Source organism: Pogoniulus pusillus, chromosome 12, assembly GCF_015220805.1.
Source record: "Pogoniulus pusillus isolate bPogPus1 chromosome 12, bPogPus1.pri, whole genome shotgun sequence".
In the NCBI taxonomy this organism is placed as follows: domain Eukaryota; kingdom Metazoa; phylum Chordata; class Aves; order Piciformes; family Lybiidae; genus Pogoniulus; species Pogoniulus pusillus.
In genome coordinates, this window is record NC_087275.1 from 15,866,566 (window position 1) to 15,887,067 (window position 20,502).

Sequence of the window (20,502 nt, forward strand, 5' to 3'; positions counted from 1 at the left end):
TTTCACAGAACAGTCACAAACACTGCAGCAGTTAAAAAAGGAAAAACAAAATAATAGGAAGACTTTAAGCCCCACTTAAAAGCAGTATCTTGCAGAAAAGATTACTTTGCCTTACCCTGTAGACAACGATCTCTGCATTCAAAACCTTGGCTCCAGTACGGTGACAGGACTGACCCATTTCCTTTTTGCACTGGGCAGCTATTTTCTTATCTCACTGAAAAGGGCCACACCATAGGTCTTCTGTCGGAGCCCCGTAAGAGAGCTGATGAGGTGCAGCTGCCCGGGAAACCGCAGCTGCAGTACTGATTGTCCTGGAAACGAATGCTATCCATATCTTCAGTGCACTCTGGTGCCCTTAAATGTGGCAATTTTCTGGTTTTTCAGGCGACTTGAGGCAAGCCAGAAGCAGCCAAAGCCTTGAAAAACATGTCCCACAGCACATCTTCATAATGCTATGGTGCCTTACACACATTATCAGATCTCTCAGTGTTTCCCTATCTCATGTTTCTGAACTATCTAATTTTCACTTTAAATTTCCACTGGAACTTGAACTCCTGCCTGCACCACAGATTTCCAGCATGACCTTGAGTGAAGTCTTCAACTTATTTCTCCATCAGCGTTCCTACCTCTATAATGAGAGTAACAAAATTCCCTGTTACAGGGAAGTTCTGTGAAGATAGATTCCCTCACATTAGTTAGCAACTATCTGTAGAGAATGTAGCATATATGATGAACTATAAAAAAATAACTTATTTAGGCCAAAAATGAGGGATTTATAACACTGTAGAGAGTACATAGTTTAAAAATATTCAACTTGAGTGACTGCACACTAAGTTGTGTCTAATAATCCTTAAATATAACCACAGAGCGTAATTAGAATCAAACGTGAACATCTTACTACTGTTTTCACAGCACCTTTTAGCTGTGAAGTTTCCTTTGAGATACTGAATCAAATTAATCAAGCAGAATGTTTTAATACAATGCTGCTTCATGATCAGCCTGGAATGACCAGCAGTTCTAAACCTATTCAGAAACAGGTTGTAATTAGGCCACTTACGTTAGTTAGGCAAAATCAATGTTTACATTTTTAAAAGGCCTTCAAATGAATGCAGCAGAGTGAAAAATACTATCTGTTGTCCACTGGGGCAGATTAGATGGGGATGCCTGCCAGTTTATCTAGTAAATGCACTTCCATGAGAGCAGAGAAGCTGTGGAGCCAGCGCAGCTGGGTGGTGTGTGACCTGCCTCAGCACTGTTCAGCCCAAGGGAAGATAGGCGGCAAAGAAACAGATGCTGCAGCGGAAGGCATTTACATCACCTACTGCATAGTTTCCTGATAGCACATAGCAGTTATCACAGTGGGAGGACGGCAAGCAAATGATTCCTGTGCTATACCACTCCATTCTGAGCAGGCTGATAAATGTCCTGGGGAGCCTGGCTCAGAGGTAGTCTGGATCTGCTTCAATATACACAGAAAATACACACTGAAACAGTCGAGTTGCTCCTCTTTTGCTACACCCTGTCTCTGGTATTCCTGCGGATCCACATGGAGCCAGGAAAGCTCCCAGAGTATAAGGTGAAGAAGGAGGTGCCAAGAATCTGGAGATAACCTCCCTATTGCATGAGTTCAAGCCAGAGTGATAAGGGAATTGTCCCAATACACAGAAAGGACCCTGAGCACAGTCTCCAGTACGGTGTACTGGGAGGCTTGGTCTCTGGGAAAAAGAAATAAAGTATTTGCTCCTCAAGGATCTTCTCAGTAATTCCTTTACTCTCAGGAGAATCTCCCTTTTCACATGCAAGAGTTGTCCACTGTTCACCATCTCTGCTACAACTTAGTAACTTCCCAGAGGCAAGAGGCTGGCACTGTGGTGAAGGCGTTAGTCTATGTAGAGTGAGTGCACTGAGGACATCCTCTGAGACACTGGGCAACTACCTGAATATTCTTCCCTCTGACTACCTCTCTGTAAACCAGTCATGAGACTTTCTTGTGTCCAAAGATGCTTTAAATTCAATAACATTTGTGAGGACTTTAGCCAGCAGCCTTATAGTTGCTGAGAGACATGTTTTAAAATGCATCAGCCCAGAGGTTAAACATATCTCTGCTGTTATGTACATGTTATCATCGTCTGCTTTAAATCAACTATCCTGGTTTCCACAAGAGAGTGGAAACAGCATCACTGCAAATCCTGCCTACGGCACTTGGCAATCACACAGCTGTCCAAGCCATGCCATACTCTGTGGTGTCATGGCCACAGTCCTGCCAGCTCTGCCACTTGCTACTTTAAAGCTCTCTTGCATCTCTCTTTATAGACAGTTGTTGTACCTCTGCCTAGAGCATGGCCTTATCCTTCCAGATGGAACTCTTCTGGGACCTGAGTTTCTAGTCCAGTGCTGGTGGCTCCAGCAACACAGAGGCTGCTGGTGCTGTGTAAGGTAGTTTGTCTGCTCTAAAGTACCTCTTCATAAAGTGCTCATAAATAATGTGATGAACACCTAAGAGGAATTCAGGACACTACTGAAGGTTATTTCATATTATTCATAGAACGATCATCACAGAAACATATGTAGAGAAAAGCTTCATAGCAGATAGTCCTGGCTTTTCTATTCTGGATGAGCACAGATGTCCTTTGCAAAGTTATAAAATACGTGTAAACATTTGTCACTGTATGGGTTTGTTTTTTAATGTCTCACTCCTGTCTTTCAGTGGGACTTTGATTCAACTTCTTTGGAAAAGCAATGAAAAACCTTAATTAAAAGTTTGTTGCTCCCTGGACATATGTTCTTGAGTGTTATATAAAAATATTACACCTCGTTATAAATAGACATTTTATTTTAAACACATTAGTAACTGGGACTTTATAGGGCCAGAGCTATTTATTAGGCATAGAGCTACAGCAATAGATGCATATATGCACAGACACATGCACACACTTCTATGGAGATGTCAGCATATACATATGCACATATAAAATTAATGTCAACAGCATCCTAGGAAAGCATTTTGTCAAAGAAGCAGTCAACCTCCACATTTACAATGTGTGCTTTTCTTCTGAGGTTCGTGCTAGACTCACCATTGCTCTTGCCACTGTAAGAATGACTCAGATGTCCTATAAATGAAGAGTATTCAGAGACAGCAATAACCCACAGCATTTTTCATTCTTTTTGATGCTCTATAAATGGGTAGCTGCTACAAGGCATGCCAGTTGATGAAAAGCAACAAACTCCTAAGGCTACACTTGTAACCTCTAGCCAGTCGAGACTGTCAAAGGAGAACTTTACAATTGATGCTACAACACTTAGAAATGATGCAAAGAAGGCTATGAAGACTCATCATTCATTTATTCATCAGCTCTGGATGACCAAATAGATGGAGTGATTTCCTTTACAGAAACTTTTGAAAGAGATGCAATGAGTTTAAAAATAAAAACTTGCCTTAGGTTGTGAACCTTATTGCAGCCCTGATTCATTTCTGGAGAAAATGGAAGGAGTCTCAGAATTTCTAAAGCTTCCCTATGATCACTACACATCCTAGAAAAAAAGTCAGTGCTAATTAATAGCAATGTTTTCTTGCAAACTGCCCCTGGTATGGGTCACCATTTAATCATTAGCTACAAACTCTACAAGCAGAAACCCTTGAGCATGCTGCTTCAGAAGCGTTGATATATCTCCAAGAGTGCACAGAGACCTGCTATCTACAGAAAAAGAGACAATGTGTGGACGCTTTCTTTTCTGACAAACCTGAGCACTACAAACCAAAAGCTGAAGGTAATGAATAGACCAGAACAGTGCTAGCAGAAAAAAAAATCTCTGTATTTCTTCCAATGTCACATCATACTACATGGGACAAGTGCAGCAAGTCAACTGCTACATGGATTCTGTCAGATTAGCTGCTTGTTCAACTTGAGACTTTCCCTGAACTCTCTATGTTCATTCTCTTTCCCTTCTGCATCATCTTCAGAGCTGTCACATTGGCCTCTCCCAACCTGTACAGATGCACAGAGCTTTCCAGCTCGACGACATGATCTCAAAATGGAAACAGTCTGACATTGCCAACTCCCTGAATAAGGAACATTTTGTCCAAAGCAAACAGCTTCAATGAGCTTATTATCCACCCCAGTGCACAGAACATGGGGAAGAACCTGGGTTATATTCATGGCACATTGCCCTCGAGCTGGTGTCTTTGTGGGCTTGCAGTCTGAAAGTCCTCAACTAACAAGAAAATTATAACATCTTCAGGACAATGTGAACTACAGCTGCTAACATTCATACTTTCACAGGTCAGGTTGAGTTGGGATTCTCTTGAAGTCTCTGAAAACCCTCAGCAAAATAAAGGTTCCCCGCAACAATGATGCATGAAAGAATTTCGGAGTGGTTTGCAAAGTTCCCCAGACAGGCAAGAGAGGTTTCAAATTATTCCTTATAGCTAAATATCTACCTGAGTTCTGTATCTCCTCATTATATATGTACTTGGAGGAATTTTTGAAGCCCTTAACTTATTAATGTAGCTTTTACGAAGAGATGGGACTGAGGCCTCTGAGATGAGACCAGTTGTTGAGCACCCATACTTATCATGTCATTCTGTTTTGGTTTGTGTTACATAACCAGTGAGCAAAATCCATCCTGATAACACCCTGTTTTGGGAAACAATTGTCTTTGGACAAGATGTCATTCATAAGGGAGCTACCACAGTTTACACTGGGTGTAGGAGATGCCTGGCTCTATAAAAAGGGATTAAAACATGAGAGAGCCCTTCCTGTTTTTAAGCCTGAGAAGTGACTCCTAGAACCAGTGGAGCTGTCCGATCTGATGTGCTGTGTGCAGCTTAGCAATCAGAGCAGTGCTCTGTCCAAGGGCTGTGCAGTCAGTAGAGAAACTGAAACCTTAGACTATGTATTAGTTCTGGTGAATTAACACAGGATCTGATTGCATAGCAGAGCTGTGGATTTCCACAGTCTCTCCAAAGCTTGACAGAAGCCCAGTCTGCCTGTCACAGTGATGAAAAGCAAGTCCCACACCCCATCTATAATGCCTTTGGGTATTGTAGCCTCCTTTTTTCTTGGCTGCTTCCCCAGCCTCTGAGCTTGCTCCCACTGAGTCTGTCTGAAACAGCTGCCCCACTACTGTGCTTGGGTTTGCCTACCTCTGGTCTTTTCCTCTCCAGCTCCCAGTCTTTTCTTGCTAATAAGAATGAGGCTGGGAAGCCCTCACCACTTCCTTCACCTTGCTCCCAGGATCTAATTTTAACCATGTTCAAGCCTTTGGGAAGATGGATTGCCGTGTCCCTTCCCCTTTCTCATATGGATTCAGTACTTGTGCCCAGTGCCATACTGAGAGCACTGGAGTCACAGCCACTGTGTCATCTGGACTCCCCTCCAAGGCTTGGTACTACCATTCTTGAGTTTGGAGATGGCTGGCTATCCTCAGGGGCCTGATGCAAACAAAATCCAGTCAAAGCACCACAAAGATATAACTTTGCACTCTTCTCACCTGAGGGATCAGCTCTGAAGCAGAGTGCAGCAGCCACCAGCCAGCAGAAAGAGCCACAGAAGGTTGTCTGTACCCTGGCAGCAGGAGAGGCACCCATCCTCTGGGGAAGAACACAGCTTATTTCATGCAGAAGCGGTCTTGGCAAGCATGACCTACATTTTGGACGGCTGTGGTGCAGCAGACTGGAAACTCAGTGACAGCTCCAGATAAATTAAAAATGGGGTAGGCTTTTGTCAGATTATGGAAATGATTAGCGTGAAACATGATTCCATGTTTTACTCCATTGCATTATTTGAATGCTCCCACATCATGTTTTGTATTCCACATGCTGGTGGATATCACATGGAAAATAGCCACACCAACAGGAGATGAACATTTAGTCTAGTAGGGAGAGAAAGACTGAGATTTTTTTTTTTACTGTGAAAGCATAAGAATATCGATGGAAGGGGGTTGTACTTCTGATGTTTTCACTAAGATGAGAAGCAAATCAATAGTGCAAAGTGCCAATATTTACATTTTCCGTGCTACATTCCAGAGTTCACTGCCACATACATTGCAATGCAAGATTTAGACCCAGGACTCAGACTCATTAGAGGGCTGTCCTCAAATTCACACAAGCCTCATTGACAGGTGTCTTCTTTTACAGATTTCTTTGGGCCACATTGCAATTTTCTTTACGTCTGTGTTACCTGAAAATTAGAGCTGGTTGAAAACTGGCATTTTGCACATTCCCACACAAATGTTCTACAAGTGTCATGGACAGGGATCTGACTATCTAAGCCACAAAACTTTCTTTCTGAAATCTGGTCTTCTGGGTCTGACAGGGTCCATCAGAGAAAGGGAAGAATATCTTTGGGCCAAAGCTTTCCAGTCTAGTGAGGAAGGCCTTAATCTAGAGTTAATGGGGGAATGGATGATCAGAGCATCCCATGCCAGAGCCAAAGACAGTAATAAGCACGCTGGGCCTGAATTTATCAGGCTGTGAAGAAAGTACCTGAAGAGCAGGATCAGGGAACCCCAGTCAGTAAACCAGCTTCAATAGAGCCCCAACTTAAGTGGCTGTGCACTAACACACTGAGCATGGAGTACAAGCAAGAAGAGCTACAGACATGTGCATGCTTGCAGAGCTTGATGTCATTGGCATTACTGAAACGTGGTGGGATGGCTTCCATGGCTGGAGTGTGAGATTAGACAGGTACAAGCTTTTTAGGAAAGACAGGCAGGGAGGAGAAGGGGATATGTGGCCTCCTCCATCAAAGACTAACTGGAGTCCATGGAGCTCCACCTAGGGAGCTCCTAACCCACCACAACCTGTAAGCCAACTCAAGTCCTGGTTGACTCAGAACTGCCAATGGCTTGTGATTGTGTCACGACAAAACCAGAACATAAGGGAATGAAGAGAAGAGCTTCAAGTGCTGCGTAGTCTGAAGTCTGTGATCTCAAGAGACATCCAGCTGTTCCCAGGGGAAGTGGTTCCTATTTCTTCCTCTCCCCAGCTCTTCCCAGAATAAAACGCTCCACGTAGTGCTGAGGGGGGACCAGCCGCTCAAACACAAAGGTTTCAAAAGGACAAGGACACTTATAGCCTGAAGGGAAAAACAAAACCCATGAGACGTTTCCTCCTTACCCGTGAGAAGGAGTTTCAGATTCAGAGAGTCTCTTTTCTCTTCTCTTTGTCTGCAGCTGAAAAGGGGCTGGGGCTCAGCCCTTGAGCTCCTTTGCTGGGGAAACCGCAGAGTAATTTCTTCTCTATCTAGATTGTCGAGAGCATCCCCTGCTCCGCCCAGGCATCCCATAAATCAGACGCCTTTATGGAGGCCCTCGGGGCTCTGTCGGCATGTTGTAGCCACGGAGGTTCTTAGAGAGGGCCATGGCATCGATACAGTTCTGCTAGGTCTCCAGCAGAAAGGTCCGGTGGCCGCGCAAAGGCGGTGTCGTTCCCGTCTAGGTACCACCAGGGCAGAGCTCTTGGCTTAAATTCCTGTATGGGACTCAAGCACCACTGCAGTCTTCAGGATCAGATGATGGCAGTGGGGAGAACGTACAGTGCTTGCTTTGAGGAGGAGCTTCAACATTCAAAGTAATTGTGATATTAGGTGACAGGAAGGAGAGCTGTGCAGCGGGAGAGAAGGGGACAAAAGCTTTTACCGGCGGATAAGCACTTTCCTCTCTTCCTGTGCCCAGTACAGAGGACACACAGAGAAGTTTCCCCTAAAAAGCCATAAATTAAGTATTGCTTTGCTTCTTGTACCACGTATACGTAGAAGGAGGGAAGGAATGACTGTTTGATCTCAATTAGGCGAAAAAAAAATGTTCCAAGAAGCCTTAAAAACTCACTCTATTAAACAGACAGGAAAAGGACACAGATCTGGCACCTTAATTATATGCTAATGACATCCTAGTAGAAAGAAAAGCTTCAGATGTCAGGAAGAAAAATATATGACTGAAAACTGTTGTGTATGCTCACAGAGTAGTTTCAATAATTAGCCTTTCATTTTGTCTGTTCTTCTTTTCTTTGTTAAGCATTTGAAAAAACAAAAACAAAACAAAAAACTAGACTGCAGAATGAAGTGAACCTTTGACATTTGGGTTTGATTTTCAGCCCCTGGGCAGGAACTGAAAACAAAACAAATTCTGCTGCGGAGAGATTTGTCAAATGTGTTAGACTTTCAATGACCTTTCTGTTCATAATATTTTTTTCTTATTCACTTTCAGCTAAGAATGCAAACGGTCTTTGCCCATCACCTTCTGGTGAACTTGTCTGCAAAATAATTATTTTTTTTTTCTTGTAAATTTATTTGCTCCACATGGACAAAAAAAACCCAAACCTTTGGCTAGTACAAATACATAGCAAAGTTAATGAAGGTATACCCAGAAATACAATCCAAGTGTCATTTGTTGATTTACTGGATTGTTCAGATCAGTATTTCCCACAGACACTGTATTACACATTAAGCTTTAGAGAACCTTCTGCTGATAGCAGAAGCTAGTGATGGCATCTATTTGGGCAGTTTTCATGGCTCATGTTTACATCCATTCACATGTGGCACAGTTATTGTCCCTGAAATTATCCTATATTTGTTAGTTGATTGTCAAGTCTTCTGCAAAGCTTTTGTCTGAGGGTCTTGGTTTATGTGCCACTTTGAGTCTTGGTTTGACTGGTACTGAACTCTTTCATAGAATCACAGAACCTCAGAGGTTGGAAAGGACCTCCAGAGACCATGGAGTGCAACCCTCCCGACAAGGCAGGATCACCTAGGGTAGTTTGCACAGGAATGCATCCAAGTGGGTTTTGAAAGTCTCCAGAGGAGATTCCACAACCTCCCAGGGCAGCCTGTTCCAGTGCTCTGTCACCCTCACTGTAAAGAAGTTTCTCCTAGTGATGAGGTGAAACCTTCTACGTTCCAGTTCCTTCCTGAAACCTTTTCAAACTGGAGATACTTACTCCACAGGTCTCTTGAGCAGAGCTAATGCAGTGTCCTCAACACGTGGAGCTCACTGCAGGAAAGGAGGGGCCTCAGCTCCTGTGTCAGGGTCTGCAGAAATGGTACTGTGCAGATGTCGAATGTAAGTGAAGTCAGAGCTTTTTGCATATGTGAAAATGAAAAGAAAAGAAAAAGGAAAGTAAAAAAGAAAAAGGAGGGAGAAAGAATGGAAAGGAATCTGGAAATAATTAGAAGAAGAAAAAAAAAAAAGAAGAAGAAGGAAAAACTCAGTCTTGGGAAGAACTACTGGACATTCATGGACAAAAGTGCCAAAACCCAAACCAAACAAAAACCCTCCAACCAACCAAGAAACCCCATCCCACCCCCCCTTAAAAAAAAAAAAACAACCAAACAAAAAAACAAAAAAACCCACCCCTCTCCATCATTACAAAAGCAACCCCAAAAAACAGTTGTAGAAAACTTAACTTTGTCTGCATCAGGTTTTAAAAACAGCCCAGAATGCCAGCTCTAGTCCTATCTATCACAGATCCCAGTACCACCTGGTCTTAGATGTGCCATACTCATTTCTGCATCACTTCTCACTACCCTTACTCCATCTTCATTCCTCGAGTTGGGGGTGGGATACAAATGCATTTTGTAGCACTATGCAGAGCCAGGCACTGCCATATCTAGAGGTGCATTCCTCTTCAGATTTATAGCTAAATAGCTCAAGGAAATATCTATATAGCTCAGGTGAAATAGATAAGTGTTTTTGTGGTGAGGTCACACAGTGCTAGCAGTCCTGTAAGGTCAACCAAGCATATCAAAGGTTAAACTGGCAGTAGACATTTGCTCTGTGACATTCACAATCAGTCCTGCATTAGCAGTCTTTTTAAAAGAAAACTTATCATGTGTTATTAACACCTGACAGACCTCATTTCAAGTTTCTCTGCCTGGGCAAGGTTTTGAGAAAAGGTTCTCTCTGCCACCTTCATCCTGGGTAAGGAGATGTAGCCCTCACTCCTTATGGACATTATTTGATGTGCTTTTTGCCAGTTAATAGGGATTACACTGTATATACAAAGTCAAGGTAGACGTTAGATGTTAGGACACTCATCACAAAAACAAATATGCAATGCAAAAACGATAGGACTTCTCATCAAATGGTATCTCTGATCCTTACTCACTTTTCTAATGATGCAGTAGCTCCCGCTGCTCTGTGTCCCCCATCACACTGGTACCAGATGAAAGCTGTCATGTGCTGCAGTTCCTCTAAGACTCTATGAGCCCAGAAAACATAATGATTTAATTCTGCCCACTTTTCCCTCTGTAGAACATTGTATGTTGCTTTCTCACCACACTGCTAAATTTCACAAAGTTTATAGCCCTCAGTTACCTTGGAGACTTAACTTTTTTCTGAAATCTGGCTGAAATGCCCATCAAAACTTACTGCAGGAAGAGCCAAACCATCAAGTGGACAGGCAAGGCTATCTTCTTCAGTTAATAAAAAACAAAACATAAACACAAAACTAATATCATGCACAAGGACTGATACAGTGCATGTGAAACACATTCAAATGTCACCTTGTAGATGACTCTAAAGCCGTATGATGAGGCAATGCCACCATCTTTCCTGTGCCCCACTTCAATGCTTGGTGAAGGAGCTCTATGTGAAGCAACCACTCCTTACTTGCTACAGGAGGCAGCACTGGGGTTGCTGCAAACAAACGTTGAGAAGCCTAGAAGGAAATAGTTTTCTTGTTCCATCCTAACAGGGAGCTAACCTCACAGAGCTTCCAACTAAAAGCTATACATTTTGAATGTGCCCCTTTCTGCTAAGAAAACATCCAAGGGAGGACATCTTTCCTGCAACTGGATAAATTCCAGCAGCCTGATAAAACATGATGGCTCTGACATACACAAAAATCCTGGAGGCAAAGATAACTCACAGTGATCTCAATGCTGACTGACATGTGACAGTGATTGCTGCACGTTTCCTCAGGCTCTCACCCTTTAGTGTATTTCTCTTCCAAGTTTTTTTTTTTTACCACCCAAAGCAGAGAGAGAGCAAACAAGTGTTTTGCTGTGAGATGTCAGTTTATCTGTAATACATCTAATTGAAACTTCCGACTGTCCTCGTTTAGTTTTAGGAAGGAAGGAACTCAGGAGGGAGGGATGGAGGGAGGGAGAAACGGAGGAAGGAAGGGAGGGAGGAAGAGGGGAAGGGAGGAAGTTAAAACTGCTAGAAATCAGCTTGCATTAAATGACTGAATTAGTGAGCATTTTCAAAGTTCATTCCAGCAAAAGACTATTTGATCTTCGTTCTCTTGCCATCTAGCTTCAACGGAAGCCGCTTCAGAGCTGACAGCTCAAACCTAAGTTACCAGAACAACAGAAGAGCAAGGAGCCTGAACAGAAAGCAAGACTTACCCATCCAGGCTAAAGTGAGCAAAAGACACAGCTTAACCTAAACAAAGCAAAGCAGTGAGAAGTAAATGAATGCATTGTTCTACTCAAGGCTGTTGAAAAGCAGGTAAGTTTTACTCGAGTTTCGAACAGAACATGTGAAAATGTTGGCATTTTGCAGATTGTCCTTCTGCAGCATTGTTGAGACTAGACACACGCGTGCAGGCAGCCAACAAATACAGATAAGGTTTCTCTTCTTCCCGTTTAGTACCTTCATGTCTTGCAACTTTTAAAGATTCATCCTTAGCATAAAAGTCTGAAAGGCACAGAACAGCTTAAGAGCAGCCTCAGAGCTGCGCCAAGCAGGGGTGTGTCTGCATCACCATTTTCTGTTTTACAGCTTTTGTCAGAAAAGAGAGTATGACTGATGGGGTCAATGAACAGCATTGGGTTTTTCCTTACCTTTTTACATGGAGGATCCACCAAGCCCTCTCAAAAGACACAAACTGAACCAGTCACAGAATAGTGCAACAAGAAACCAGGTTTGCGTGCAGTTCTTGAACCCTCCTGTGAATCCTAACACAAGGATGCATTTCAATGTAATCTGCCTCACAAAGCTCTTATTTTTCTTTCTTTCCTTTTCCATTTTTTGAAAGTCATGAAGGAAGAGTGCTGGCAGTGGGCACTCAGTCTGCCCTGAGTTCTTCCTGTGTATCTTTCCCACTCACCAAAAAACTTCTCAAGAGAAAACAGAATGCATATGGGTACTAGTTCATTCTTGTGCTTCTTGACTGAAATATGACTTGAAACTTGCTCGCTTAGAAATAAAAGATGGAAGAAAAAAATGAGCGACCCCCACAGGACACTACTTTCCTCTGTCTCTGAAAAGTTACTTTTCCAATATAGCTTTACAAAATCACAGAACATTAGAGGTTGGAAGGGGCCTCAAAGGGTCATCTAGTCCAACCCCTCTGCCAGAGCAAGATCCCCTAGAGTAGGCCACACAGGAACACAGCCAGACAGGTTTTGAATGTCTTCAGAGAAGGACACTCCACGACCTCTCTTGGCAGCCTATTCCAGTATTTTGTCACTCCTGTCCTGTGGCACAGCAAGTTTTGCTTACATTACTCAGATCTTTTCATGTTAAAACAAGGGAGAAGTATTCTTGCTGGCTGGTGTTGGTGTGTACCAACACAGTTCCTATACTGATGCCCCTAAAACTGCAGCTCCTATGGACTGTGGTGCATTACAGAGACAGCAGGTGAGAGGCATACTTACTAAAGACCATGTTGTTAAAGCGAACAAAGGCAGATGGCATCTCCACTAGAGGAAATCTAAACCTCTGAGGAGATTCTGAGCATCCTGTAAGTTTTAATGACCCATTCAATACTTTAGTGACTTTGCCCTTCAGTCACAGTTCAACAGTTTTAAACATGCAGGAGGCCTATGGTCTACAAAGGGAGAGCATTTCTTTGGTCTTTACTAATTAATAGCTTAAGTTAGTTTTCTTTCCTCTTTTTCTGAAGTGAGTATGACTTTTGCAAGACAGAAATCCAGTAGGAAGATAATGGACTTCACAAGAATTTGCACAGGATTTGAAGCAGTTATGTGACTCGTCTGTCAAAGTACTTTTTTTCAGACAGTAACTCCATGCAATTGGATATTTGGATTAGTATCAGTGGTATCATCTATGTTAAGGTAGTCCAAAGATATCTCAGCCTCATTTTTCTCTCTCCTGAGCTTTGGTAGCAGCCAACTGGGGAGCTATAGCAAATGAAAGAGTTAACAGAGAGGAAGGATGGCAAGAAGCACTGGTGATTGCCCAGGGAAGCATGGACACAAAAATTAGTCCAGGTGCCAGAGGGTGCAATGTCGAGGGCAGTAACAGCAATATGTGTCTCTGAGAAATGGAAATGCCTAGGAGCTGGCTCATCTCTTGATTGCCCCAGTAGCAGCATGCCCAGCCTCTGGTACATGGGATCTCTTTGAAAGAGACACAATAGCACTGTGTCCATGGGCTATGGGCAAGGGGTGAGCAGAGTGTGGGCAGTGGGGCTGCTCAGACCACGAGGGCTGACAGTCTCATGCTGCACATCTGTCCACATACTTTCCTTCTGGCTGGCCCACTCATGTTAATGCAGGAGCTTCAAAGTGATTAGTGAGGACGCTCCATTGCCAAATAGCCACCTAAACTTCTATTTTTTTTGGTCCTAATAAAGACAATCAGCAGTTCAGACCAGTGTTTTGACAAGGAAAAGTGTCCTGAAGGGAATCTAGTCCAACCACCTTTTGGTGGGTTATTCAGCATGGCTTATTTCTGCTGAATAAAGCCTTTGGGATTAACTAGTACTGAGGCCAGAAACACCATTCAAATAAGAGCCTTGCAAGTTGTGTTCCCAAGCCCAGAAGCAAGCTTTCACTGTGCCTAAAGAGTGAGTACTCTAGCAAAGGGGGCTAAGGTGGCACCAGGCCAGATAAAATAGGCAGCCTGAAGTTTAACAGCAACATTGTGAATGTGGGGATTTTCACAGCTGAGCCAACCCAGCTCTCTATATTTATTGGAGTTGAGGATGAGATTCTTTAAGAAAAGACTTCTGACAGCAGCAACCAAGAAGAGCTTATGAGTTTGCAGACTGCTTCCAAGCTCTGTTAATTCATGCTCAGATACAAAGCTTCATAAGCTTAACCCCTGCTTCTCATCAGCTGCTTTCAGGAAAGCCCAAGTGTGAGCTCCTTTTCAAGAGAATCACAGCACCACTGAAAAATAATTATGGTCCATTTATAAACCCCTTAAACAGGCAAGCTTTCATGCTCTTACCTTACTCTAGTTTGCTTTGTAAAGATAAGCTAAATGGTTTATGTTTCTGTCAAATCTTGCACTTTGATGTTGATTAATGTTTGCTACATTTTATTGCTTCTATAACATCTCATATATTGGACCTCAAGATCAGAAAAATCTGTCTTGTTCAGGTGAGGGTTTTTTTCATAGGAAGAATCACAACAAAATCCCCAGGGAAGTAACAGGTGAGGATCCTACAGGCTCCTGGAGTCTAAACAGTGTTTATTCATTGAGCTTGCACCTCCAAGCAACATAGCAGCTGGCAGTCTCCAGGTAGCCTGGAATTTCGTCTTGAAGAGTAAATAAAAGTGAAGAAAGAATGGCATAAAGCCCACAGCACCACACAGTGAGAAAAGCCTGAAGTCCTGAGTGAGCAGAACAAGCCGGAGAGGAAAATCCTAACTGCTGCTGCGAAGCAGTAGTGAAATCTCTTATGGAGATGTGCCCTCTCCCGGCCTCACCAGGAAATCGGGAAGGGACCACAGGCTCCCAAACGCGCTGGGGACGCAGGCGCCTTGGAACGATTTGGGAGCTTGTGTCACCGTGCTGTAATACTAACAAGCAAGCCTGACAATTGCATATTAACAAGTAGCTTGGGTCAAGATTTAACTAAACAAAGGCGCTGCCCGAAGTTCAGCTCACAGATAGCTATTTAAGCACTAATTTTTCACGAGTGTCAGAGCATCTCAGCCCGGAGTGGGCTTCAGCTTCTTCAATTACATTTCGACAGTTGCTAGCAGCCTGAAAGTCACACCTTCTACTAGGGTGCTTGAAGATGGCTATTCGAACCCAGCTTTCACCTTCGTTTTTTCTACAGTTGTTGTTATTGTTACTCTTGTTTGTTTGTGGTTTTAAGTTGTGGTCTGGGAAGGAAAGCTTGACCAGAGTGAAGGCTGCCCATACCCAGACTGCCAGACAGAGAGAACCCTTGCTGCAAATGCTGTGCATCTTGAGGGTTGCTCTGAACCATGCCACCCATGCAGCTATGGCCACCTCACTAACCAGCATCTGGCTGGCAACAGTGCCTAGCTTAGACATTTCCAGCCAAGGAACATCCTTTATTTGAGCACATTAGAGTACAGGATTTGTCTTGCTAATTCTGTCAAAAATCATACACTTCACTTCCAATATCCTAGCTCGAAGTTCTAAGTATTGCCCCCCTCTTCTACCATTAGAAGGGTATTGCTTCCTATATTAGCAGATCTCTGTTCCTCAGGGATGAAATGACCAACAAAACTTAATCTTCCATGAGAAACATACTTGTGGGTGATCCTCTCATAGCAAATTCTTACTGGTTGAGAAAATTGCATTTTAAAAAAAATTAGATCTTCAAAGTGAAGTGGCTGTACTAAGAAAGTGGATTCATGTGAGGTTGTAAAGCAATGTGATGTCATTTTGAAAGTCTTGCACAGTTAGAAGAAGTCAAAAAAGCCAAATGCATTTCTGGGTTTTAATTCTTAACTACAACCAACATTCAATTGAAGGGCAGAGTTTATGGTTGAATGCAGAAGCATTCACAAACTTAAAAAAAGTCTCCAATTATACTGGAGTAATTTGTTTGAAAGCATGCATCTTTCCAGTTCCTCTGGCAGGTATGCAAATAAAACAGTTTAGCTACCTAACGTGAAAGAATGACGCCTACTACTACAGACTAAGCTTGAGTACTACTTCAAAACAAAGGAGTAAATAAGAGTTGGAGGGAAGGTTTTATAAGAAAGAGTGTCTACCAAAGGGAAAGAACACAAGAAATTGAATTCTAAGTTTTCAGAGAAAGTTTAAAAAGCTTGCAGTAACAAAATTTAGTGTTGGGTGATTAAAAAAAAACTGTTACAAATGATTTCTTTAGAATATAAAGGCTTGATTTATTTTCTTTTAAAATGTGCAAAACTCACTATACAAGAAACTAAAAATTAGTTGAATACACAGAAAATCAAGAACAAATTACTGAAACATGTGCCATAAACCACCAAAATAACAACAAGTTTTCTTGACTAACATTTTGAATTCATTGCTCAAATATACACCCAGCTTTGCTTAAAGGTGTGCTGCTATCAAGTCTTGTCTGTTCTCCTCCCCTTGAAACTGTAGAACATGAGATCTTCAATACTGTAGAACATATGACCTTCAGTACTGTGTGGAAAGCCACTTATCTAGTGCTTTTGAAGTCTTATTTTACACTTTAGCCCGGAGTTTGTAAAAAAGTACTCCCAAAACCAGATTACTCCCAACAGTTATTGTGTATTATTCCCAACTCTGGGCACAAGTCAAGCAAAGGCTGTGGAGACAAGAAAAAACAACATATACTGTACCTTCAGACAGCACAGGAATCTTTTAAAATTGGTTTAGGAAGGAGATGCACACCCAGTTCAATAGATATTGAACAGCAGGGAAGTAAAGAGATTATTTGCTTTCAGACAAACATTAACATATAAACCAAAAGTCAACAGAAACCCAACTGAAATTAAAATCATTTTTCTGGGGTATCCTTTCAGCACAAAAGAGAGGAACTCCTTGTCCTGTGTTGGAACCTCAGCAATGTTCTACAGCAGCAAGAGCAAATATCTTTCAGTTCTTTGAGCAGCTTTTGCAATGTTCCCACAGATTCCAGAAGACTGCAAGGACAAGTTCCATATACATCATTCTTCTGCAATTAAGCTTCCTGTAACTCCTTTCAGACTTTACTGCGAAGAGAGGCCACACTCAATTCAAGAGCAATCAGTCTCGTCTCCAGAGCATTTAATACAGTGTCTGCCTGCATCAGGGAAAGGTAACTTGGTTATAAACAGAAATTGTAATGCAAAAAGCAAGTGTAGATGTCACTAAGTCAGACCCACACGTTCAAGTTTTTAAGACAACCATCAGCTTTCAGATCCAACTGTGTTGCACTCTTTGCTCCCAGCACTCCCTACACGTAGTCAGAAGTTTTCAGAAGACCAAACTATTAACTTTACTTATCATGTAGTATTTTGATATAAAGTTACAGCAAAAGCATTAAGTCAGTCTATCAGAAAGACAGAAGAGAACCTAAGTGAAAATTCAGAGAAATTAGAAGTACTTAGAAATAAAATTACTAATTGCTGACATGCATAAACAGAAATCTAATTCTGTGCTTGATAAACAGAAAATGGTAGTTGCTCATAAAATTAAAGGAAGTTACTGAAAATTTTGCATTAACAGAAGATATTATTAGTATGAAGTATTACAGCAAAAGCCAAAGGAATCAGTCTTGATGAAATAAGCTGCCTCACAGAAACTATTTCAGGATATTAATTAGTAAAGCATGATATAAAGTTGAATCTTACTCTTTGTATTGTTGCTTCCAAGACAGCTTGACTTTCAAGAGTTAAAGGTTCCTCATCAGTATAAGCCTGTTTTTCTGATGATCCTAGAATGTAACTGATAAGCTACAGTTTAGATTGTGCACTTTTTACACTGAAGAAAAAAGAACTGTATTAGAGACTTCTATATGTTATATCAATAAGACTACATTTAACACACTAGCAAAGCAAGAGCACAATTCTAGTGACAACAAAATACCTGTGCATTTGGTAGTCTTGTAAACAAACTGTATGGTGGAACAAAAACAGTTTGAAGTGCAAAACTACCAAGACACTGCCACTTTATGGAAATTAGAACTCCAAGAAATTGTGGATTCTGGTGCTACAGGGTACACTGAAAAATTATGCAGACATTGGGAATAATGTATCACTAGCTGGGAGAATGAGACACTACTATTACTGCCCCCAGAAGTGCCATTTTGTGACCATTTAAGTGTTTCAGAGAATTTACTGCCATGGAAAAAGCAGTGTCATAGACTTGGAAAAAAAACCCAAACAGACCCACAAACTAACAACTGTCCAAAGCAGGAAGGTGAACGTCCACATAAACACAACAGAATGAACTGGAAATTAACAAAAGCAGAAACATTAAGACTAGCCCTGGCAAAACAAAGGTAACCCTATCACTATTCACTAGAGCAACACTTGGATAAAAGCACATTGGTGTGGAGAATTAATTCAAAATACAAGTACTGAAGAATATTTTAAGGCCACTTTCAAGTGCTAAAAACTGATTAAAGCAAACACAATAACACGTTTTCATTTTCTAAACAGTTTTTGACTGTAAGACAGTTCAGTGAGAACACTAAGCACACATTTTTTAAGACTTGCATTTGCCTACCTGCAAGGAAAAAAAAGCAGGCTTGACCAGTACTGGTCAGACTTCATCTTAAGTTCTACTTAAGATCCTCTGTCATATTTTCCACTGATAACATCTGCCTTTAATAGGTAGTATCAAATAGGCCTGGCTGCAAGCTATGACAGTAGGCTTATTTTATGGAATCTAAAGCTGAAGACATATGTAGTCACTGTTGATCAACTGACAAGGAACATTGCTATGTCGCATACCTAGTGCTATTTTCTGTGTGATATGCAATTTTTCATACAAAAGGCATCCCTGGTATTTTTGTTCTCTAGGATTAGTCTAGCCTTACTCAGATGATGCTTTTCACACTTCAGCACTACGACGCTAACAGCAGTAATAAACACCACTCTACAACAAAGTGACAGAAAGAGCTACCTCCAGACATGCCATAAAAATTAACAGCAGCATCCCTCAATACGATGCCCGGTGGAGGAAGTTTAGCTGGCAGGCTTACCAGTAAAAAAATTGCCTTTACCTTTCAATTGAGTCAATATTGAAACAAAACAAATCCCTCTTGTAGTCAAGATGCTTTGGTGTGCACCTGTAGATGTTGCCAAGTGTTGTTGAGCAGCCAGAGCAAAACAATGTTTCTGTCAGACTGTAAGTAAGATATGAAACATTTACTCAGGAGAAAAGAAAAAGAGCTTCCTTTTCCCATCCTTATTCTAAAAAAAATTAATTAGAAAACTCATTGATTCATGGTTTTTTTTAGAGCACTCGTTTCTGCTTTACACAGTATACTGATGAGTACGCATTTACCAGCCCCTGCTCCCTGTAGTTCCTCAGGCCGGCTGACTTCAGCAAGATTAACACAAGAGCACTTTGCACAAACCACCCGAAGAAAGTTTTCGGGGGCCAGGTCCCCGCCCTGCCTGGGAAAGCGCAGACACTCCTGCCCAGGCAGCACTTGAGAGGCCGTTCAGCGTTTTCTCCTCAGTGCCTTCTCCAGAGCCTCTAGGCTTCCTCAGGAGGGGAGGGGCCCAGGTAAGGACTCCTCCACCCCTCGGAGGCAGCAGCAGGGCTCCGGGGCCAGGGCTCACCATCCGCGCTCGCCGGGCAGAGTGGAGATGCGCTGGTCCTCGTTCACCGAGACGAAGTCGGACGCCCCTAGGCGGAGAGTGGGGAAACAAGGATGTGGCCAAGAGCATGGGTGGAAGAAGTGACCAAGGTGAGTGGCAGGGCACTGCGCAGGGCGGGGTCAGGACTCACTGCTCAGCAGGATGCAGCCCATCTCCTCATCGTTGCTCACCCAGCTCTCCGTGTCTCCCACCGGCCGCTTGCAGCCGGCGCAGAGGAACACCATAGGCAGAAGCGCCTCATTCTTCGCACCCTGCTGCTGCTGCTGCTCCTCCGGCGGCGGCGGCGGCGGCGGCACGCAGTCACCACCCACCTCCTGCGGCTGCGACTTCTCCCGCTCGGCCATGGGAGCCCAGAGCCGCGGGCGCGCAGCCGCTCCCGCCTTCAAACGGCCCGCGCCGGAAGCGGCAGTGACGCAGAGCGCGCAGCCGGCGCGCAGGTGCCGCCCCGCGGCCGTTAGCGGCGCTGCCGGCGCCGCGGGGCTGTGCTCTTGTGCGCCTCAGCGGCGGGCCGCGGCGGGCCGCCGTGGAAGCGATGTTTTGAAAGTAGCCTTTAACGGACTTGGAAGGCTTAGGACTGTGTTTGCGTGCCTTGTTGGCAGTCCTGAACGCCTCCTCACCCGCACTCCGTGCTCCGGAGGTGCCCGGCGGCCTACCTTTCCTCCGTGAGTACAGGGCCGGCGCCTTGATGAGCAGCCCTGGCCTGCCCAGCTGCAGCCTACGTTGGGAGATTTAGGGATGCCATCAAAAGCAGGCCGAGGGTTTCGTTTCACGTTTAGCATGGGCCACTTCAGTTCCGTAAAGCTGTGAAGCACGTCTGGACGTGTTTGCCTAGGCACAAAATTGCAGTGGATCCACCTTCCACTCTGCCTTAATCTTGGTTGGGAGCCTGGCTTTCCATCCATTGCACTCAGAGTTTCTTTGAAGAAGCAACAAAGCAAAATAGTACAGTTATTCCAATACATCGATTGTTTATGAAGAATTTTCTCGTGTCTTTCCTACTGGTTTACATGAAGAGAGATTCAGAAATGCCATTCAGCCAAGCTGGTTTTGGTAGCTTGAG

The 20,502-nt window shown here is 43.1% G+C and overlaps 1 protein-coding gene across 1 annotated transcript; it reads right to left on the reverse strand.

Moving 5' to 3' along the window:
* Positions 1-15,997: 15,997 nt before the first annotated feature.
* MIS18A (MIS18 kinetochore protein A) lies at positions 15,998-19,889 on the reverse strand. The gene is made up of 5 exons (XM_064152413.1): positions 19,573-19,889; positions 19,404-19,470; positions 18,839-18,961; positions 17,463-17,556; positions 15,998-16,912 (listed from the first exon to the last, which is right to left on the reverse strand). Exons 1-5 carry the CDS (start codon positions 19,784-19,786, stop codon positions 16,832-16,834), a joined length of 579 nt encoding a protein of 192 aa, XP_064008483.1. The 5' UTR covers positions 19,787-19,889; the 3' UTR covers positions 15,998-16,831.
* Between the last annotated feature and the right edge of the window lie 613 nt (positions 19,890-20,502).

Bases quoted from the DNA above. Each gene is read 5' to 3' on its own strand.
- MIS18A (XM_064152413.1), bottom strand. From the start codon at position 19,786: ATGGCCGAGCGGGAGAAGTCGCAGCCGCAGGAGGTGGGTGGTGACTGC. The intron at 19,471-19,572 runs GTGAGTCCTGAC...CTCTCCGCCTAG, and splicing joins GGGCTGCATCCTGCTGAGCA to GGGCGTCCGACTTCGTCTCG. The intron at 18,962-19,403 runs GTGAGCCCTGGC...TCTTACTTACAG, and splicing joins CTGCCCGGCGAGCGCGGATG to TCTGACAGAAACATTGTTTT.